At 41.4% G+C, this 23,111-nt stretch overlaps 2 protein-coding genes across 20 annotated transcripts in view; one reads left to right on the top strand and one right to left on the bottom strand.

Moving 5' to 3' along the window:
* Positions 1–23,111, top strand: part of LOC310742342 (uncharacterized protein C4orf17) — a 164,106-nt gene that overhangs the window by 132,672 nt on the left and 8,323 nt on the right. For 2 of the 16 annotated variants that reach the window (XM_083571683.1, XM_083571685.1), the window contains 8 exons: positions 8,406–8,626; positions 10,179–10,358; positions 11,125–11,192; positions 12,010–12,159; positions 13,317–13,398; positions 15,183–15,354; positions 16,561–16,592; positions 17,200–17,649. In XM_083571683.1, the coding sequence (XP_083427809.1) occupies positions 8,479–8,626; positions 10,179–10,358; positions 11,125–11,192; positions 12,010–12,159; positions 13,317–13,398; positions 15,183–15,354; positions 16,561–16,592; positions 17,200–17,408 (1,041 nt within the window). In that variant the 5' untranslated portion in view covers positions 8,406–8,478 and the 3' untranslated portion in view covers positions 17,409–17,649. Of the gene's footprint in view, positions 1–5,374; positions 5,447–7,280; positions 7,416–8,115; positions 8,627–10,178; positions 10,359–11,124; positions 11,193–12,009; positions 12,160–13,316; positions 13,399–15,182; positions 15,355–16,560; positions 16,593–17,199; positions 17,650–17,785; positions 17,851–18,937; positions 19,215–22,304; positions 22,678–23,111 lie in introns of those variants that run through there. The other 14 variants (XR_014538446.1, XM_083571681.1, XM_083571680.1 and 11 more) reach the window with 14 other exon arrangements.
* The window catches only part of TRMT10A (tRNA methyltransferase 10A), a 29,901-nt gene continuing 11,064 nt past the window's right edge, over positions 4,275–23,111 (bottom strand). The window contains exons 6-8 of one of the 4 annotated variants that reach the window (XM_083571631.1): positions 21,849–21,954; positions 20,512–20,658; positions 4,275–4,327 (exon numbers count right to left, since the gene is read on the bottom strand). In XM_083571631.1, coding sequence (XP_083427757.1) covers positions 4,290–4,327; positions 20,512–20,658; positions 21,849–21,954 — 291 coding nt within the window. In that variant the 3' untranslated portion in view covers positions 4,275–4,289. Of the gene's footprint in view, positions 4,328–18,872; positions 20,659–21,848; positions 21,955–23,111 lie in introns of those variants that run through there. The other 3 variants (XM_083571629.1, XM_083571630.1, XM_083571632.1) reach the window with 3 other exon arrangements.

Genomic DNA, 23,111 nt, shown 5'->3' with positions numbered 1-23,111 from the left:
GGGATCAGCCTGAGCACCCAACAGTCATGACATACCATGGGGTTACCTGTCTTTTGGATCTCTGACATTTGTTATCTTCATGTGCTTGAGAAAGTAGTATCAAAGTGCAATGTCAGCACATTAATGTATAACTAAATCAATGATTAAACCTGAAATATTTTCCCCAGCAATAGGGCTTGCTAGCAACGTACAAAATATGAGGTTTGAGTTAGTGCCCCCCACCAAATATTTCTGATCCGGTCTTTAAGATGTATTTCTGTGCTCTCACACGCCTTTTACATATTTATCAAAAAATATACATACATGCAAGGGGAATGACATTCTGTTCTTCACTGTGAACAGCTGCCGAATAGATTTATATAAATTCATTACCAACCATGCCATTTTCAATCCCTCTCCTAACATGGCATTTGTCTTTTTCACTGCCGTCACACACTGAGTTCATGTTTGCTTTGAGCTTTCCTCAAGACATTCCTTATTTTCCTGTCATTTCACTGTCATTTCATACTGCATGTAAAACAGGAATCCTTTTGCTCCAACATTCATAATGCTTTACTTACTCAATATGCTTTACTTGCTCAATTGACATTCATTTGCCATTTTGCAGACTGTTTCTCTAGTTGGAGGAAATCATTTTAGACTTTCATCCACATATATGTAATTCAAGAATAAAATAAACTTGGCTACTTAACTGCTCTACCCTTCTTTAGGTAAAGGTAAAGGGACCCCTGACAATCAAGTCCAGTCATGAACAACTCTGGGGTTGCGGCGCTCATCTTGCTTTACTGGCCAAGGGAGCTGGCATACAGCTTCCGGGTCATGTGGCCAGTATGACTAAGCCGCTTCTGGCGAACCAGAGCAGTGCATGGAAACGCCGTTTACCTTCCCACCGGAGCGGTACCTATTTATCTACTTGCACTGCGTGCTTTCGAACTACTAGGTTGGCAAGAGCTGGGACTGAGCAACAGGAGCTCACCCCGTTGAGTGGATTTGAACTGCCGACCTTTCGATCAGCAAGCCCAAGCGGCACAGTGGTTTAACCCACAGTGCCACCTGCGTCCCTCCCCTTCTTTAGTTTGGTGCAATTTAACACTCGTGAAGAATCACAGCAGAGTTTCATGAAGGACCCCTACTGTTTGGTTTCAAAAACTGTCCATTTATCCATAGACTTTGCTTTCTGTCATTTAACCAGTTACAAATCAATAAAAATATACTCTGGTCACAGGGTATATGACCTGAAGGCACATTAGGATAGCCACTTTAGATCTTGTCTGTGTCCACATGGGTTGCTGTCTGGGAACCACAGGTATGCTGCATTGGGTTTCATGATGAAAGAAAGGAGGGCTATAAAACAGGAAATTAATGAAATAAAAGGGCCCGACCTTCTAAACCCATACTGCCATGATTAGTCAGGAGCCCCTGGCAATGGACTCTGTTAAAGGTTTATTTGAAATGCAAATAGATCATGCCCACCAAATCGCTCCTATCTACATGTCTGTTGACATAAGAACATCGGAAGAGCCTTGCTTGGATCAAAGTTGTGATTAAAATATGTCTGTGCATCATTCATTGTGGAGTTGCACACAAATGCAGGCTGAGGTTCTCCAGTTGCCTTCCCCAGCTATTTACCCACCATAGTGGTGGCTCTTAGCCATCACTTTTGTTTGTTTTCCCCTTGTGTAAACAAGTTCATAACCTGTAGCAGTCTGCAACATTTACACAGCCTCTTGGCTGCTTACATAATGCTTGCTCAATGAAACATGCGTTACTGGAATACATGGGTAGACAGTGAAGTGTCCTTCAGAAGTTCTTGGGCTACAACTTATCGTTCCTGACCATCAGTCATGATGGGAGTTGGAGTTCAACGCTCCTGCGATCCCTGCTATAATTAGATCTAATGCAGAGTTAAAGAGAGGTCCCCTCTGTCATTTCTGACTAGCTAGATAGGTTACACATTATTGATTGGGGGTGGGGGTCTTGCTCCATATTTTACGGAATGTCTTTTTCTGTGTCACCACAGCCTACTGGTCTATGGGTAGAGGAGTTCCACTCACCTGACTGCTCTGCTGTTTTCAGAATGGCCCATTCAGAATTCTCATACAAGTTCTGTTAAAATGAATGGAACTTACCTTGAAGCAACACAACAAGCACTGTGGTTTGAGTGAGCAGGTCCAAACTGAAGATGAAATGATTGAATTGATAAACTGCTAGCATAGTTTTTGGTTTCCCTCTTCACACGTAGGAATTTTGCACTCGGAGGCAATGGAGCTGAGTTTTGCTAGGTGAGACATCATATTAACAATAGCACACCGTCCAAGTGTCCCTCTTTTCCAGGGACAGTTGTGGAATTTCGAAAGCCATCCTGGCTTCTCTCTCTTTTTTTAAATATTTTATTTGCAATTTAATCAATACAATTAAAAAGACATTTTTCTTATTACAAAAAAGAAAAGGAAAAAAGGTATTGAACCATAGAAAAAAGAACAAGAAAAAAATTGGGAAAAAGAAGACTCACAAATTTTTTTATTTGACACATAAAATATTTTAAGGAATACAAACCATCATCAATAATATTATACACCCTTATTTCCTATGTGGTTTGAAACCCTGATTTATTTAATGACTTCCTTCCAACCCTATGCGGTTCCTTTTCTCTCATATATTAGTTTATCTGTCTCCTATATAGATCCGTGATGCACCTTCCTGTTATCTCTGTGGAATTTACTCTATGCTTAACCAGGTATAATCAGTGTAACCGTATTTCAGCATATACTTTTTAAACGCATCCCATTCTTTTCTTATCTTATCTCCTAGGTGGTTTCTTATTGATTCTGTTAATTTTGCCAACTCAAGATACTCACATAATTTTAATTGCCATTCTTCCTTAGTCGGCAATAAGTTACTTTTCCAGTATCTCACAATCAGGATCCTGGCTGCCGCTGTAGCGTAGAGAAAAACCTGACCTTTTGGGATGTGTGCTGTAAAGATACCTAATAAAAATAATTCTGGTTTGTTTTTTTAAGAATGTGTGTTTCATCATTGTGGCGATCACACAGGGTCCCCGGACGCTTGACGGTCTATTGATCCCTGTGCCACCACTGTGATCACTTCCCCGCTGCCACCAACCCGTTTCTCTTGGGTACACACTGAGTCCAGACAGTTGTTAACATTAAAAACAAATAATCAAGTTTATTTTATAACCATTAACAAGTTGATGGTTTCAGATAATTTCTCTTGTCAGTTTCTTAACCTTAGTTTCTTTACCGGCCTATACCTTTCTAATACCTTCTAACTGGTTATCCCAACTGTTTAACTGACTCCTCTTAACAGATTCTCTCACTCTCTCACATCAAACTAGCCCAACCCCCACAGACTTATCCTCCCTCTCCCTTCTCTAATTCCAGACTGACTTCTTAACAACTCTAACTCCTCCCCTTGGGTTCCTATTGGTTAATCATTTTACACTTAGTTAACCCTTTCCTTATGACCCAGTATGATGTCACACACCTAGGAGGGCAAATGGCACAATCATTTTTTTTCAGCTCTTCATATATCATGTCCCAAAGTAATTTAATGGCTTCTCATTTGATCCTGGAATACCCCTATTTTCCCTGCCAGCACTGCCACTAAGCTTGGGAAAGAGGATGAGCCGATGCTTGTCCACAGCAGCAGCAATGGACCATCCCTTTGCCTCTCCAGTGGTCACCACTGCCAGTCTCCTCCCTTGGGCAGCTCATAGTGGCTGCTGGAGAGTGGGTGAGCAGGAGGAGAGGCTGCCATCACTGAGATCCAGCCTTGCATAATGCGCCGGCTCTAAGCAAATCAGTCTCTTAAGCCAAGAAAGAGTATTCTCTATAAGATTGAATATCAATATACGTATCAAGACTTTGAGATTAGACCACTGAAGAAGCCTGGAAAACTATCTTGGGAGTGTGCTATCTGCAAGCCCCAGTTAAAGGGCCCCATCGGGGGCAAACAGCGGCCTTTTGATTACTTGGACTGCCAGGGTGAAACGCCAGCACCCTGTCTCTACCTACAACTCTACTAGCATCTCTCGGTATTGTGAATATCACCGAACTTACCTTTTGTTGGTATCTTCATGAACTTATCTAAAAGACTGAGTTAAGCATTTGAAAAATCTATTGAAACCAAACATAAGTTCATTTTAGGCTGGGTAGTTCACAAGTCTTTGTGGCTTTGTTTAACGTTTTGTATTTTTCTCAGAGGGTTGATAAAATATGTATAATTATTGTTCTGTGTATATTAATCAGTAGTGTGTTGCATGAGTCACACTACTGTCTCTGAGGTGCAGGCAGAGGGCATGGCCCCCCTGGGCGGAAAGAAAAGAGGAGCGAAGCACAAGGAGTCTTGATTAATTATTTAAAAATAAAATGCTTTGCACAGCTGTGCCCAATCTTGCCTGTTTCTAAAATTTCTTTACTGGTGTGTGTTTTTGTAAATCTGCCAAAGAATAAAATCAAATCAGGATAAAGGGGTTTTCTCAAGACAGTGGAAGGTGTTTGTGTGTGCTGTGTCTTTTTGGTGTGGTGGCGGCAGCACTTGCTCTCCTGTGGAGGGGGAGGCCAAAAATGGGGGGGTTGAGGAGGGTCAGTTGTGGGGAGTGAGAAATATCCCTATTTTCAGCTAAGGTATGTTGGAGGGTATGCATTAGGTCCCTTAGGTATCTTTTTGACTGTGGGCCCTGCTAAACCAGAGCACACTCTACCAAACAATGCTCCACATTCCCCATGATCCAGTGGCCGAGGTGTGCATACGACTTGCCTGATGTGCACATGATCCTTTGCAGAAGCTTCCTCTTTCATTTCAATGGGTTGTAGCCAAAAAAATTCTACTCGGGGGTAAATGTAAAGGTAAAGGGACCCCTGACCATTAGGTCCAGTCATGACTGACTCTGGGGTTGCAGTGCTCATCTCGCTTTGTTGGCCGAGGGAGCCGGCGTACAGCTTCTGGGTCATGTGGCCAGCATGACTAAGCCGCTTCTGGTGAACCAAAGCAGCGCACGGAAACGCCGTTTACCTTCCCGCCGGAGTGGTACCTATTTATCTACTTGCACTTTGACGTACTTTCGAACTGCTAGGTTGGCAGGAGCAGGGACCGAGCAACGGAAGCTCACCTCGTCGCGGGGATTTGAACCGCCGACCTTCTGATCGGCAAGTCCTAGGCTCTGTGGTTTAACCCACAGCGCCACCCGCGTCCCTTTCTACTCAGGGGAGACCCACTCAAATCAAGGAACCTAACAGCCATTTCCATTGATCTTCCTGGGTTTGCTCTAGCACCGGATGCAACCCAACGCCTGGATCTACCTTGCTTGCAGAAAAGTCCAGCTTCAACCCCCTGCATCTTCTGGTATGGCTAGGAGAGAATTCTATCTGAAACCCTGGAAAGCTGAGCTAAGCAGACCAGTGGTCTGACTTTGTATGTTTCTGAGGTAAGGGAGTTTAGGGACCAAGCTGCTGGACATAACTCAATTCATGATAGAGGCAAGTCCTAGGAGTTGATAGTTGCTGGATCATTTGCTAAGCAAAGCCTCTTTCCTAGAAGTCTGTGCCTTTTGGTTCATTTCACGCAGGCAATAATTAATCTTGTAGCAAGCACAAACTGGAATAGGTCATCCCGACACCAGCACTCAGTTCTGCCAGGGAATAAGCCTTCAGGGTGGGTGAAGTGTGTTCTCCATTTGTTGCTGTGGTTTTTTTGTTTTCATGGTAATAACTAAATATGTCTCAGTTTTACTGTAATTTTGTTTTTTTGTTTTTTTATCTTGTACATAGCTTTGTGATTTTAATGAAAAGTGTCACTAAAATCATTCTGAATAAATAAATGAAAGGGTGCACAGGGCTGGTGAATATAAATGCTTGGATTCCACATAGGAGACTATTTGGCTGGAAACTTAGCTCAAATCAACACTTGCCAGGGTTGTGTTTGGATTTCTAAGTAATCACATGTCTCTAAAATAAGCTATCCTATCCAGTTGGCCTATGAATCTTAGCACTTTGAATGAAGGCAATGGAACTACTTCTAATGTTACATTTTGGAGAATCCATGTTTCAGGACAGATTTGTGGGCATACTCTGCTGCAATGTGGATTGTTCATTTTTAAATGGTGCTTTTTTATTTTTTACACTCTGCATCTACAGGAATTCCCAAACACTCCTACGGAGAGAAAGATACTCTATATTGGGATCAGCCCTGAAGCACCAGAAGACTGCATTGTCATCTCCACTTTTTGCTCCTCTTATAATGGCAATAATAATGTAAATCAAGGCCATGATCAACATTTTACCAGTCTCATAAAGAAAGCCAAGGGTATTAATGCATGTTTTCCCACTGCTAACTGCTCTGTGGTGGTGTTGGGGTGTGTTTCACCAAGATAGTAGGGAAGAATTAAATTTTCCATCCCTATTCACTGTGGGTCTGTGACCAAACACTCCCAACACCTTGAACTGGTATTTATTAATTTTTAAAACCCAAGATGTGATTGCTAATCACATGGTTAACATAATACAGGGGTGGCTGACCTCCAGATGTTGTTGGATTCCAACTCTAATTAGCCAGTCAATATGCCCAGTGCTCAAGGATGATGGGAGTTTTGGGAGTTGTAGTTCAGCAATGCCTGGAGGTTGTTACTAATATGCTCCACTTAAGAAGCCAGGAGAGGACATCGCAAGGCAACAGATCATTCAGTGGGTAGAGAAAGCTTCAAACGGCACAAAACTTTGGCATCTCTTTGGAAGGGATCAGACAATGTTGGCTTTTGGAGGGCGTTGTCTTGTATCCATGGATTGCTGTTATCGGTTATTCAGTTTTGGTTATTCAGTGGGGTTCATAGCACAAAATGGACCAAACCAGCACAAAACTTTGGCACACGTTTGGGGATCGAAAATTTCGGGGTCGTGTTAATAAAGCTGGTTGAGAACAGCCTACAGCACCTGTGAGAAAACTGGTCCTATGAAGCTACAAGAGTGGTGAAATGTTCAACCTGTAAAAGATTGCAGGGCATGAAAGAGCACCATCTAGTGGCACTTTGGGCTACACTGGAATATGTGCTGGGTTTCCTATGGCAGTCATTTGAATGCCCTGTGTCCAATGCAGAGTGCCCCGAAATGAGTGTTTTCCCAAGAGATTAAACAAGAGCAGATCTGTGAAATGTGACAGAAATTTCAGGAATTCCTCCCTATCAAACACGGAACTGCCAAAAAGTAGGGTTAACAAGTGTATGCAGGACAGTCCTCTGTTTGAAGAGCTGTGACTTCTTTTTGAAGGCATCCTCTGTCTGAAGGGCTGTGCCATGCTCAGTTCCAGTTTAAAGATAAATAACCCGAAGGAAGAATGAACAGGAGAGGCTTTGAAGTTGTCCAACAATTGACACCTGCACAGCAGACTGAGCAGGCACACAGGTGAATTTTATTGTTTTCCATTTAAATTATAATTATTTCTAAATGTGCACCTATACATATAAATTAGCACGTTCAATATTTTTTGCAAATATGCATCCCCCTTTGTCCTTTTTGTGTGTGTCCGTTGTACCATGACTTGCCAAGATTTGTTATGTTGTGATGCCAGAAAGAGCCTTCTTGGTGGTGGTGCCCAGCTCTGAAACGGAAATGTATGGAATTATATTTGTCCCAATGCTTGTTTTCGGCAAAAGGAACTGTCACACATGGTACCCTCATGCTAACAGTCAATGTACCGTACATAGAAAAAAATAACTGTGGAAACACACCAGACTTTATAGTCAGTCTGTTGTCTGCATATTTTCCTGAGTTACGTGCTTGACATCAATCCTATGGTAAACCACATTCCTTATTTAGGAATGGTTTTTTGTTTGATATCCATTTGATGATCCTGTGCAGGCTGAATATTTATATAAATATATTTGCAGTCCCAAATGAGGAATTATCACACGGGGTCTTGCTTACTTTACTGTATTGATTCTGTGATAAACACTGTTATAATTCCTCACTCACCACTGGAAATGTATTTATTTATAGAGCTGTTCAGCTTGCACAGGCTCACTTTACCGTAAGCAAGAAATCACATGCTTGCTTTACGCTTGTATGAGGCTGAAAGATGTCATAAAAGAAGGGAATGTATACAGAACTCTGGAGGGAAAAGATTCTTAGATTCCCAATGAAGGCTTGGTGGCCCCATTGTTTGACTTTTGAGGAGATGTTCAGGGAAGAGAGAAGCCAGCGAGGACAAAGAGAGCAAAGTACAAGTTGAAAGGTCTGAAGGCCTCAGAATGGCTGAGATGAAAACTTGATATCGCAGGGCAAAAACTGCTTTGCCCGGTCAGTTAACTGACAAATATTTTATGTTCAGCACAGAAGAGCAGAATATGTCCCTTAGGTCCATGTGTGTTGTCTCCTCTCTTCTTCCCTCATTAGGACTCTCTGGATGAGATGCTGCTACAGGCTGTGGTACCAAGAATAGCAGTGAAGAAAATAGAAACCCATTAAGATGAATATCAATTTTAGAGCACAACCTGAGCCACAGCTGATCCCCCTGGGAACCCCGCGGCAAGCGGCAAATGAGGGCTCTTCTGGGAAAACAAGTTACTTTGTTTGCAGACACTCTCCACATCCAAAGACAGTGTGCCACATTAGAGGTAAACTCCCCCTGGAAGGGCTAATATGGCCAAGCCAATCTCTGTATTCATTTTTTTGGGTTTCCTGAACAAAAACTTAGGCTACATTCAAGTGGGGCTTTATTCTGTCTTCCTGACATTTTCTTACCTGTTGATTTTTGCATCTAATGTGAGCCGCTTCTTGAAAATCTAGTGGAATCTAGTAGAAGCCTAGTGCTTATTTTTGTGTTGTTTCCAGGAAAAAAATACCTGTTTGCAACCCCGTGAACTTGAAAAGGTGTGGGAGTTTTGCGTTGCCATTTCCCCATGGGTTTCATGATTGCACGACTGCCGCTCATGTGATGAAATCTGAGGTGGTATCCTGGCATATGAAGCTCATTCTATGTGTCTAAAATTTAGCATGACATGGCAGCATATTGCTCATGAAGCCGCAATTCCATAATGCTAAAGATACCGCAGTGTAAAAGGAACATTAGAAATTGGGACAGAAGTATGAGCATTAAAACTAGGAAAACCAACACTATAATCACCACATCAGAATGTAGCCTAAATGCAGGGGATTTTAAAATGCATGTTCCTCTTTTTCTGAAGGGCAGAACCCTGCCCTCCCATAAAGCCTGCTGCTAGTTTGAAGTAAGATTCAACAGCCATTGCAGCCGACTCCTGTACATGGACTGGGGAGGGGACACCATTTTGTTCTGCACTTCAGGCAGAACCATAGCTGTCAACTTTTCCCTTTTCTTGCGAGGAATCCTATTCGGTATAAGGGAATTTCCCTTAAAAAACGGGAAACATTGACAGCTATGGGCAGAACTGCATGCAATTCTGAATCACCTAGTGTTGGTTCCGACATAAATCTGCATCAGCTGATGGCTGTCAAGCCTTGTGTGTGAACCGTCTCCATAAAGCTATGCTGTGTGAATGAAATCAAAGCTTTGGGACAAAAAAAAACAAACAAACATGGATTGACTCATTCACAGGTATGATTTTATAATCATACAATCAATATTCATGTAGGAGCTAAGTGTTGTATAATCAAACATACATGCATATGTGAACCAGCCCTAGGAAACTATAATACTCTAGTTCAGGATTAGAGATGGAAGGATCCGTTAGTTTTGGTTCTCTCAGTTTCTAGTTTGTCCAGTATTAAATTCCGTTCTCCACATTTCTGCAGCAATTTGATGTTTTTCAAAAATCCCTCATAAAAAAATCAGCATTTTAGTGCAAATTTCCCCCAATAATTCCCCAGTTTTGTATGCAAATTTGAGTAACATGCAGTTTTGTGATGTACAATTCCCCCCCAATATAATGCATTTTTCTGTTTTCAAAAATAACTCCATTTTTATGCCAACTTTTGCATTTTTGCAAATGCCATTGAGTTGGAGGATTGCAGGATGGCTGTGCTTCAATTCTGACATTGCTTTTAAATGTGTGGAGTTGATAGATTTGCCTACAAAAAGGATCAAAATTCTCCACTATCCCTATTTGAAACCCCCATTTCCAGTGTATCGCTGCACCAAAACCAACTGCACAATTAGGAAAATGTAAAATGCGTTCTTTCCCCACCCAGGACTAAATGATGCACCTGTCTGTGTTGTGAAAGACCGAGGATACAATGAAGGACGCTTCGTTGACTCAAGCACAGAACATGCTCAACTTCTCAGAAATACTGTAATGCCCACCGACAGTTCTTTTCCCAACAATACCCTGCCAAGCCTGGTACAAACCCCACTTAGAGCGAATGTTGGACGTAAGTACCCCTGGTTGCTTACACAAAGAGATAGGATGTTTACTTCAAAACCACAATTTGAGAGGGCATCAATGGCACCTCTTTGGAGGCTTCATGTGGGGCAAAAAGCTTGGCTAACCCACCCCCAGCTACGGCTCTGCCTTTATTACCCCCTCCTCAAAGTGGACCCTCCAATAGATTGCTGATTAATGAGTTGCTGATTAATGCAAAGGTAAAGGGACCCCTGACCATTAGGTCCAGTCGCAAACGACTCTGGGATTGCGGCGCTCATCTCACTTTATTGGCCAAGGGAGCCAGCGTACAGCTTCCGGGTCATGTGGCCAGCATGACTAAGCCGCTTCTGGCGAACCAGAGCAGCACACGGAAACACCGTTTGCCTTACCGATGGAGTGGTACCTATTTATCTACTTGCACTTTGACGTACTTTCGAACTGCTAGGTTGGCAGGAGCAGGGACTGAGCAACGGGAGTTCACCCCGTTGCGGGGATTCGAACTGCCGACCTTCTGATTGGCAAGCCCGAGGCTCTGTGATTTAGATCACAGCACCACCCGCATCCCATGCTGATGAATGCACAGGTCTGTAAATTCTTTGCAAAAATTTGGTTGACACAAAAACCACCACGGTATCCTGCCACCCGCACTGGAGGCATCCTCTGCCCTCCCATGTTACATAGAATTCTTGTATTTTTCAAGAGGTCTCACCAGGCTTTAATTCTCTATAATCTTACCATGAAAACTCATGAAAAATCCCTTTACTGCATTTCAGAGCTTATGAGAGACGAAATTGCAGAGCTCAAGCAAAGAACAGGAAACACCCCACTTTTAAAGAGAAGGGTAACGAGCCAAACTACTGCTGGTATTTGTAATTGAAACCATAAAGACTTCTTGGAGCATCTACACTCCTGCAGAACACTCCATTCATGATTTTGGGTTTACCTTATTTCCAGGACTGTAATATATTTTAATTGTTTTTAATTCTGAATTTTAAATTGTCCTAACCTGCTGGTGAAGGGCAGATGACAAATTTGAGGTTGGCAGTAGCGCTTTGAACAGTTAACTCAAGCCCTAACCTAATATACTTTGAACAAAGCGAGAGCCTTTACAGGCAGACGCCTCTGTTCTTGTGATCATGTAAAGCTCTCTGCTTCTATAGTGAAGGGCATTTGCAGACATGCACGTGAACGTGCATTGGCTGGAAGCAAAGCTTGCTATACCCATTCTATACATGGATTCAGCACCTGTGTATATTGAACACCTGAATAGGGCTTAAGAATGGGAGTTTGTTCATCTTTTTCAGCTGATCAGGAATCCTGTAGGATCCAGATGGCTGAAAGGCATTTAAAGGGTTCAAGGTGCAAAACCCCATCAATTTTCTAGAGAGGACAATAGCAAGAGAGCCATTGCAACCACAGCCTTACCCTTATACTCAAGCAGAGATGGGCCATACAGACGTAGAGTCCAGGTCCCATCACCCCAATCATCAGCAATGCTAAATCCAATAACATTTGGGAAGCCACAGGTTCTCCATTCCTCCAATGCACAACGTAATGATTAGTCCAGATGTATTGGAGGTGATCAAAAGCAAAGCAGTACAGAAAGTTGGGCGGTGGGCTGTCTGTATTTGTCTCTTTATATTCTGCTTTATCATCAGGATGATCCTTTGAGGAAATACCTTGCAGACAATCCACAAAATAGGATTCCTCCAGAGCACCCTCTTTTACCTACCCCGGGTACGCACTACAGGCCAGACATCATCGAGAATATGAATTATACCCCTACTTACTTGGAACAGGAAATAAAAGTAAGATACCATCATTAAGTGATTATGTCATGTATTGCACGCTTCTGCTTTAACTGATAAAAAAAGGAGGATGTCATTTAATACATTTAGGTTGCAGTACTATACATGTTTACTAGGGGGTAAGTTGCATTCTGCGTAAATATGCATAGGATTGCACGGCCAGTTTGAAAACCACCAATCTGTTGAATAATAATAATAATGAATTTTATTTATACCCCGCCTCCCCAGCCAACACCGGGCTCAGGGCGGCTAACAACCAATAATAAAAACAAGTTGATTAAAATACAACTTAAAAAACAAGATTAAAATACAACATTAAAACATTAAAAGGTGGCAATGATGGCCCGTAAAAGAGAGGAGGCCATTTCTGAGATTTTGATGTTGCAAGCTCCTGAGTTTTACAGAACTCTTCACAAAGCAAATGCCGAAATACAGCTACTTTCAAAATTATCCAAATTTTGTGATGCAGGTCTCCAGCCAAATGGTGTGTACAAGAATGCATATATTACGGGGAAATGTGTGTAACAATGCATGCATCGGTGAATGTAACATACAAAATGCACCATATTAGGGGAAATTGCTTGCAAAAAATGTGTACTTTTGGGAGAGATTCACACTTACAAGGCTGTAACAGTGCCAGTTCGGCAGATCAAAGTGGTTGATGGGCATATAGGGGGGAAGACAATCCCGTAAGTAAACTGCCCCAAGGCTAGTAAGGGCTTTGAATACTAATAACATTTGTTGCATTTGCTGCCCAAGCATTGGTGCTGCCACCACTGCATTGGTTTCAGGGGGCAGCAGGCAGGCAGCCACCGTGGTGAGTTGTGTACCATACCTCTTGTTGGGTGCCCTCTGAGCTATCCTGTTCCCTCAGGTGTGGTGAAGGACACTGTCCCACGGCTGATGTTTAGGTGCCACCCCATTTGGCTTTCGTATGTGTAACTGGGGTGGGGGTGTCATAAGAACAGAAGATGACACTGCTGCATCATGCCAATGGCCCATCTAGCACATCATCTCTTTCTCCCAGTGGCCCACCAGATGGAGAGCCTGCAAGCCAGGACCTAAGGGCAACAGCAATCTTCCCATTTTAGGCAGCAAAATGTATTGCGGCAGCCCTGACTGCAGTGCTTCAATGGTCTGATCTGTCCTTCTCCTAGATCTTGGAAAGGCTTCGTGATATTTTACAGACAGACTCGCTTGCAGAGATCCAAACCTGGTTATCAAAGGCAACTCTAAAAGGTAAGGAGAGAAAATGTGATAGTTGCACATGGCTGAAGTGTCAACTGACTTTCGGCTGCATGCGGCAGGCAGGAGAGCACACCCCTCTTTGTATATCTATCTATGTATATAAAATCAGATTATCGTTCCCTTTGATAACAAACTATTGGATGAATGCCTGCCAGTTTAGAAGTGCCAACGCCACATACGGTAGCAGTTTTTGCATACTTGAGGGATACTGAATATATAACAGAGGAGGTATCTCTCTACCCAGCTGTCACAGCTAAGCCAGCTGTGGCATGGCAGGAGGTTCTAAAGCTCCCACAATATATCGGGATGTTTCAGGAGGTAAGCAAATGAACTGACACCTGCCCAACCCAATATACCTCTATATAGCCCAGAGCTGCCCCAAGACATTTTGCTGCCCGAGGCAACCTACATTCATCTACATTCATTATCTCCCCACTTCTGTGTACAGAAGCAGTTGATTCTTACTTCAACACTTGCATCCTCCACTCCCTGAGTGACGCTAAGGGGGTCCCACTAGATTAGAGCGTGGTAGCAAACTTTTATGTGAGAGGAAATTACCAAAGCGCTCTGGTCACAGGGAATGAGCCCCCAGATCCTGCCACCTAAAGTGATTGCCTCACTCCGCCTAATGATAGGGTGGGCTATACAATTCTCAGGTTCTGGCCTTGGACAAGAAAATGACCCCACCCCCGGCCTGCACCCATGCTTTATTTTATATATAGCATTTTATCCCACTCTTCAGCCAGAAAAGGTTTGCAGAGCAGCTGGTCTCTTGGAACAGCCTTGCACCACTTCTCTTCCCTCCTCTGTTTCAGCCTGATGCAATGGCTGCTGCCAGGTGACAGCTGATAGGAGGACCACCCCAAATTAGATTATATTTAATTTTTACACATCTCCTACTGTTGTGATGATTTAACAACAAATCTGTTGGAAACCAAAGAGGGGAAAGTGCTCTTGTGCTTGAATCCTGCTTTTATGTTTCTCACAGGCGTCATATGTGTTATATTTAAAGAACTTAAGATTTGTTTAAGAAATATTATGGAGGGGGAAGGAACCTGAATGGAGAAAAACCTGGAATGCATTTTATTTCCATTAGATGAAAGAAGTAGCATCACAGTTATACCCTTAAGATTAAGATCTTAGACATTTACAAGACTTTATTCACAAAGCATGTTTAGTCTGTGGTGCACACACAGATATGCCCATACCATCCTCTCCTATTTCTGGGAGTGTTCTTCCTATGAAATAGGCTTGTGTTGACCTTTCTCTGCCATCAAAAGAAAATGGGGAGTAGCCTTTCCATGCACACAGAAGACCCTGACATATCCATTATATTAATATTACTACCTGGTAATGTTGTACCTGGGACGTGGGTTAAACCACAGAGCCTAGGACTTGCCAATCAGAAGGTCGGCTGTTTGAATCCCCGCGACGGGGTGAGCTCCCGTTGCTCGGTCCCTGCTCCTGCCAACCTAGCAGTTTGAAAGCACGCCAAGTGCAAGTAGATAAATAGGTACCGCTCTGGCAGGAAGGTAAACGGCGTTTCCGTGTGCTGCTCTGGTTCGCCAGAATCAGCTTAGTCATGCTGGCCACGTGACCTGGAAGCTGTACGCCGGCTCCCTTGGCCAATAAAGCGAGATGAGTGCCGCAGCCCCAGAGTCGGTCACGACTGGACCTAATGGTCAGGGGTCCCTTTACCTTTAATGTTGTACCTATTTGAGTTGCAAGCCACAATATTTGAAACACAAGCTGCATCTATATTCCTGGTGTTTCAGAGAAGGAGTTTGTGTCCAATTTCATCCGTTCCGACGTGACCAGCCGAGATCTGCTGAATTATCAGAAAAGGGCACTGAAAGAAGCTGACGTAGAGGCTCTGAGTTTACGAGATATGCTGAAAGCTGAAAGAGCACTTCAAAATAAACCAGCAAGTGAAGAGAGCCGGCGCAGGTAAAATTGATAATGCATTGCCCTAGGTATGGTGCTACGTGGGAAGCCACCAGGTTGGTCATTTGCCTTGTTTGCAGCATGGGCTGGGATTATTCACAACTAGCACTTTTTGCTCACCATGGATGGTGATGTTGAGATCTTGTGATTTACACAAGTAAAGCAGGTTGAGAAAGAAAAGGAAAAATCCATGTCATTTCCAAACCACCAAAAGGTATTTGACCATTAATGTCAGCTACTGGCCAAAGCATAACTTCTGACGAAACCAGCCTGTGTTGGTTCTAACAGGAAATAATCCAAAAACTTAGGTCATATCTTAAAAGCCAGTTGAGGGTAATAAATCTTGGTGGGGAACCATGCAGAATTGTGCATTTATCCAGGAAATCTGCTTTCTATTGCATTTCATTCAGTAGTAAAATTTTGAATGAGAGATACTGTCTCAGGCTACTACTGGCAGCACCTCTACTCTTGCGATCGAGATCAGGCAGGCGTTTTCACTGTATTCTCTTTTCAGCCCCTGCTTAAAACTTTTTTTTTGGGGGGGGGGGGGCAAGTCAATCCGGACAAATATATGACAGAATTTTAAAAATTCTTTTTTTACTGTTAATGTTTAACATCTTTAAAATGTTTAATTGTTTTAACTGTGTTTCTTGATAATTTTACTATTTCTTGTAAACTGCTTAGAGGTTTTACTAAGATCAAGTGGCATTCAAATTTTGTTAACTATAATAAATGCTAGTTTATCTTTGCTCCTGAACTAAGCAACAGCCATGGCAATAAAGAATGTTGAAAACGGAAACCAGAAATTCCTGACTTACTGCTCTCACACTTCTTTCTTTTTAATGAAAGTATTATCATTGTGTTGTATTTCTGTTCAAATCTGGATTATCTGCACATTGATTTTTCTCCTGTCTCCGCCATCCATCCTAAAAAAAAAAATTGTACTGTACCTCATACTATGCAGAATGCCCAATATCGTTCCAATTTCATGGAGTTTTCTTTCAGCTGATATTAGACAGGCCACCTCCTTGCTGAATACTTATTACAATTTCAGCAGTCATTTAAAGTCACTTCTGATTATATAGTTTTTAACCAATATTTACCTTTTTGTCTTTACTGTGTTCACTGTGCACCACTTAAAAGCCATTGTAAATAAACAGTATATAAACTGTATAAAAAAACAACTAAGAAGTCTTCTTTCTTTTTTAGGCTTTCAAGCAGAGGAACAGTATCCAGTAAAGGTGAGAGGCTAGTTATGCATTGTACATTTTTATCCAGAAAAATAAGACCATGCTTGCAAGAGACTGAGCTCATATGTATTAAAATTAGTTGAGAGGAAGCCACATCATCTTGCCTCTTGACAGCATCACACATAACTGCTGTCATAGTGGCATAAATGAGGACAGCTCTGTCATTAGATGCATAGACAAAAAAACCTTCAGTTCAAATGGCCTCAGTCCAGTATACCTGAAGGAGCGTCTCCACCCCGATCGTTCTGCCCGGACACTGAGGTCCAGCGCCGAGGGCCTTCTGGTGGTTCCCTCACTGCGAGATGTTACAGGGAACCAGGCAGAGGGCCTTCTCGGTAGTGGCACCCGCCCTGTGGAACGCCCTCCCACCAGATGTCAAAGAGAAAAACAACTACCAGACTTTTAGAAGACATCTGAAGGCAGCCCTGTTTAGGGAAGCTTTTAACAGACCATTGTACTTTAATATTTTGTTGGAAGCGGCCCGAGTGGCTGGAGAAACCCAGCCAGATGGGCGGGGTAAAAATAATAAATTATTATAATATTATTATTATTATTATCAGTGCATTAATGTAGCTTTGATTTTCACAATCTCTTTCAGACAGGGAGAGAAGTACACACACAAGAGAGAAAATCCGAATCCCAACTTCTGAGACTGTAGAGCGTTCCCCCAGCAAACTCACAGTTCTTCAAAGTCACCCCCACAGTCCTGCATTATCCCAAAACAGCACCCAGTTGCTGTACAACAAGGCTTACTCTAAGCGACACAACGCTGCTTCAAGAGGTGAGGCCCGATTTCAGAGCATCTGAAAATCAGCAAATGCTTTTCTTGGAAGATAACATGTACAGTGAATCTCGCACAATTTTTTCCAAAGCTCTAAAGTGTCATTTTTGTTGTTAGAAAAAGTTTATAGCCACACCATTTAGACCTTAAGAGTTTTACCTGCTAAACAGGTATCTGTAAAGTTTAAACACACATACACACAAAATACTGAATGTTAGAACACTGGTAAACAAAATGCTAAATAAACATTTTGTTTTTAAGAGAGCATGTCATTGTGTCTTGGTAATTGATATGAAAAGATATCGTGGACATTTTCATTCTTTCTGAATACAAATGATAGAAGTGATCTTTTTCTGCATAATCTTCAGAATTTTGAATATTCTTTAAAATTAATGCACTGCAGGTCAACATTCGAAAAAATAAGTCAACAGTTTACAACTTAGTACAGCTCCCCTGGGCTTCATTCAGGTCAGTAACGCTTTAAGTGACTATAGCATAGTCATTCAATATCACTCCAATCTGCTGGATTTTAGTGGAGTTCATATCCATGTAGTTTGTTAGGACTGGGGTCAAGACAATTCATGAAGGGAGCCCCTTCTAGTTGGCTGTTCCGAGAGAATCCAGCTATTTACTCGGATCAGTGATATTAACCCAAAAGCCAGAATGAAAGGAAATGCAATGCGCTCTCTCTTTCTAACAGATTTCAAATGAGCATGCAGCATGTAGCCAAACTATGGAACTCCCCACCTCAAAAGGCAGTGATGGCCGCCATAACTCAGAACACTGCTGATGGATTCCATTGTCAACATTCTGGCAATTCAGTTGCTGAGTGCTAAAAGGCACTTTTTAATACCCACAACCTAGGTTTCAAGTTGTGCCACCTACTAGACACATGTCACACCAGTGCCGAGGGACCTATTAGCCACTAAGCCAGTTTTTAAGGTCTTGTTGCTTACATAAAAGAAACACCTGCTTACACACTTTCCCTTAATTTCTCAACCCAAGAAAGTTTTAATATTGTTGTTGTTAGCATTAAGTGGTATATAAATAATATCTTCCAGTGTACTTGCCATGAAATCTATATTGTAATCCAGAGCACTATGCACAAATGATAGGTTTCTGCAGGTGCATGCATGGGGAGGGCAATCCAATTTCTCTTTCGGGCTACAGCTCCTTGTGTCACTTCTGTGAATGGTTCCCCAGCCTTCAGAAGCAGCTTGGGGAAAATCCAGGGGCTACAGTGAGATGAGGGTTGGAAAAGCCACAGGGCACATTTGGAACACCATATATTGCCCTTTGGATACTGATGCACAGCCATCTGTTTATTTACCCTAGCATAAAGTTGCAGGAGGAAAAATAATGCCTATGCCCTCCAATTCCCCTTCCACCCAATACCCATGTGCACCTGCTCTTTTGCTGACTTGAGTTTCCCACCAAAAGAAGAACCAAAACAAGTCAGAGCACAGAAATGATAGCCAAGACTATTCTGGTGAGGTGGTCACATTTCATTGTACAATAATAGTGATATGGCCCATCTTCAAACTCTTTCCCCCAGACACTAACAGCTGAGTCTGCAGTCTTCAGGATCCTTTCTGTCTGGGGCTACGGAAAAGACTCAGATACACAAATCTAAAGTCATAATAATTTAAATAGCCATACATCCATGTCAATCACTTCATAAAAGTGTGCAGACTGCAACCCAATATTCCTGGGCACATATTTATATAACTTGCTCTAGGGAGTTATTAAACATGCCACTGGAGATTTTGTTCCAAGTCATTAAAATAAAAAACCTCTACAATGTACAATAAACAATCAGTATGTTATGGGAACTGCACATAGTCAACTGTTTTCTTAAAAGGTAGTTAATGCAATAGAGACAGCAAATAAAGTAGACTTCCATGGGAACTTTAATAGTTTTTAAAACAGATCAGACCAAGATTTAGTGGTTACCAGTGCCAAACAACCAGAGCAGTCTGTTGTGAACATGATGCAGATGCCATTAGCAAGGCAGGGAAAGTTATGTGGGTTACTGGAAAGATACGCAAATTACATGAGATGTGCAGCACCCCCACAAACATTTAGTGCATTGCTTTTTATGAGAAGAACAAGTGTGGTATTGAAAACAGTGTTAGCTTTGGGCTCAAATCCCTACTCAGTCATGAAGCTTGAAAGGTGAATTGGCCATCCTGGCTGGGGCTGATGGGAGTTGTATTCAATCATCTGGAGGGCACCACGTTGGGGAAGGCTACTGGAAGCCACTCATTTACTCTAAGCCTAATTTAACCTGCCACTTCATTCTTAAAATGCATCGCTAGATAACTGAAATGATTCAGCTGGCCCTGGAAGTTCGCCCTTAGCAGCTCTGTTACATCAGCTTCTCCTTACAGAAATACAGAGGAAAAGTATTTCAGTGCATATGTACATATGCTATTTATAACATGAAGACTACAGACACAAACAGGACTGTACAAATCATGATCTGCTTTGTTTTTTTAATGGGACAAAATTAGTAACATAAAATGCATTAATGAAAGTTTTATAGCCTAAATATCATAACAGAAAATTGAGAGTGATGGCTAAATGAGTGCCTCAGAAGACAGGAATTAAATTTGAATGGAAAACTGTGTTGAAACTATCAAAGTTATGTATTTAATACAAAACTCTGTATTCAAGGATGGGGAAATGAGATACACAGGTATTAATGCGGAACAAGTGATTTGGCAGTAGTACTTGTGAAAACAATCTTGGCATGGTCAATAAAAAGCAGAGGTGCTACTCAAACTTAAAAGCTCCCCCTTCTGGCAAATATTAAATAAAAATAATAAAAAGAAAAATATATATCAGCTTCCTTGGGAAACAAAGTTTTCTTTAAACGCCCTTTAGCAGGCTAAAAAGCTACCAAAAATCAAGTATTTTCTAAGTAGTACAAGTCCAGATCTGGCAAATAAAATTAGTGCTTGATAATAACAGATAAGCTATGCAGCACTCCATAAACAACTGTACACTGCAAGGACAGCAAACCATTCCTGTGTATTCATTCAGCCTCCATCCATTGCCATCTTTGGATATTAAATATTTAAATTAAATTAACATCCAGAGATGCTTATTCGCTATCTGAGATTTCACCTTGTACCATTTCTGACTTCTGCCGCTCGCACATGGTGGCTTCAGTTGTCTCATTTAGTGGTTTGGCTCCTTTCCGTTGTGGCAAAACGGTGAAAAATGATTCCTCCCAGTCTCTCTTTTCCAAGAATGCAAGGATGATTTCAAACACTGCAGCAAAAAGATCACATGTCCTTTAAAAATAACAGAAGTGTCTGACAGAATCAGAAATTTATTGAAGTTATGAAACTAAATTTAATTATAACCTCTGCAGCAAAAATAAAGGTAGTTTAATAATACACAGAAAGATTCAACAAGCAAAGCTTTCACACCTGCCGATATTATATAGCATTTTCAGCTATGCAAGTAGTCAGCATGTGTTTGCTGTGTAGGAAGCAATTACCAAGTTTCCCCTAGTATTTCTTGTTTAATTGTTTAATGGTCTATTTATGGGAGTGGCAATTAACATCCATCAATTGAGACATAATAACTGGGGTAGTGGAGTAGTGTGCATTGAATGCTTAGTTTCTTAGACTTTCAGGTGTTATCATTACTGCTGAAATCCAGTGGATGTGAAGTTGAAAAATAAAAGCTAGTTTCTTGTTCTGAAAAGTTGGCTTGCTATCAAATAGTCAGCACATGTGGCAAGTAATGGTACTGGTCCCTGACATTTATGAAAAACATGCCTATTAGTAAGTTTGGAAACATCTAAGAATTAGTGCGAATTAAAAAGAAAAAGAAGCATACAGCTCACTTTATGTATTTTCAAACTGTAATAAACATGAGTGGGGCAGCGCGAAACAGTTTTAGAACTCTGAAAAATCAGAGCCTTAAAACATGGGGAGCCCCCACAAGTACTGAAGGCTCCCCACTGCACTGTCCGCATGTGAAGGGTGATGACAACAAAGAGTAAGAGCTAGTGTGCTCATCCCCACTGCCTGCTGCCATGTTTACTATATGCAGCTTCAGAATCCTTCAAGAGGTCTAGAGTACTACAAAACCACTACACACAGGTGAATTACTGCGTTACCTGTGGCACTAGACCAAACGACTGTGTTTTCTCTCACTCACTGCTACAAAAATAGTATTATTATTATTACTACTACTCTTACTATTATCATCTACTGAATCACAACATGTGGGTGCTAAGTAAAAAAGACAACTGACATAATGAGATAACAGATGACAATGATCTCAGATGAATGCCACAAAGAAAGTATAGGCAAAAATCAGCAAGGTCCATATTTAAACCATCAGCTTTTAAAAGGAGGAGAACAAAGAAAAGTGTCGTGCATGAGAAGATTTGACTATACACACACTTATTCTTCAATGTTTCATTTTTTGTTTACTTTCATCCTTACCATGATTGACTGCCAGAACTTTCCGACTGTTCATTTTCACAAAGATCCCTAGTGGAAGTTGTGCATGACTTATGCCTTCTTCTTGTGCTCTTTTGTATGTAATGCCCTATAATAAGACACAGAAGAAAAAGTAATTGATTCTGATTATCAGATCTGTACATTGTGAGAGTTTCACAGAATGTTAAGAGTTTTGTCATATATATATATATATATATATATATATATATATATATATATGTGTGTGTGTGTGTGTGTGTGTGTGTATGTATGTATAGATAGATAGATAGCTGTGGGTGCATGGAAGAAGTCATATGGCACAACTAAAAGAAGTTCCATACAGCTTATATATAGTTTGTTTCAAATTAGTAAAATGTTTTGCAACTATATCCTAAGAGGCTTTACTGTTTGTGCCTCATGTGTGTTCAAACAAATAACCTGATGCAATTCTTACTCAAGCAGGCAAATACAGCTCATTTACAAGCTGGACTTTTCAAGACACCTGCAGGTCTGAGGCTACACAAAAATACTGGAAAATTCGCTGTTAAGCTAGTATTTCCCTGAAATTATTCTGTGTGCTTTAGTTGCATGCCACCTTCTTATCGATGAGAAGACCCACTATGAATCACTTAGATTTCTAAAGGAAGAACAAGATGATTAAGTGGTTGGTATGTTTACTATTATCACCCAACTGCTTGCTCTATTTGTATATTCTAAATATTTTCACTTAAGCTTATATTCAGCATCTCTATTTGTTACAAACACTTGGATATGCTACTTGGGAGTCTATTCTTAGTTACTACCATTACTATATTAAATATGATTAAAATAACCATCACAGAGAATGATCTGTTAGTATCAGCAGCAACCACAGAAACGCTGCTGATGTGGGCATTTGCTGTAGCTGTTTTAGGGATCATACTGCAGCATGGGCCGCAAATACCAAATTGTAAATTTCATATACAGAATGGTGACTGGGGGAGGGGGGCGGAGAGACAGAAGCCAACCTGAAAACTCAGTATTCCTTCAAATTTGTTTTATGAGTCCTGGTGCAGGGTGCTTAAATGCACTGTAAGCGCCTCACATCATACTTCATCAAAGAACAGTGTAGCTTTTTAACCCCTCTGCTTTTCCAGTACATCCCTCATGCACAGAAAGATTTCTCTGGCAAGTGAAGTATGATGATTTATTAATGTCTTCTCTTCCCATTCTTCCCACAACTGTGGGGCAGTAGATAGTCTGTCTTTCTTAGTTTATTTGCCTTTA

Source organism: Podarcis filfolensis (genome assembly GCF_964270895.1).
Source record: "Podarcis filfolensis genome assembly, chromosome: 9".
NCBI classification, from domain to species: domain Eukaryota; kingdom Metazoa; phylum Chordata; class Lepidosauria; order Squamata; family Lacertidae; genus Podarcis; species Podarcis filfolensis.
The sequence above is the reverse complement of the archived record's forward strand: the minus strand, read 5'-3'. Positions and strand labels throughout refer to the sequence as shown.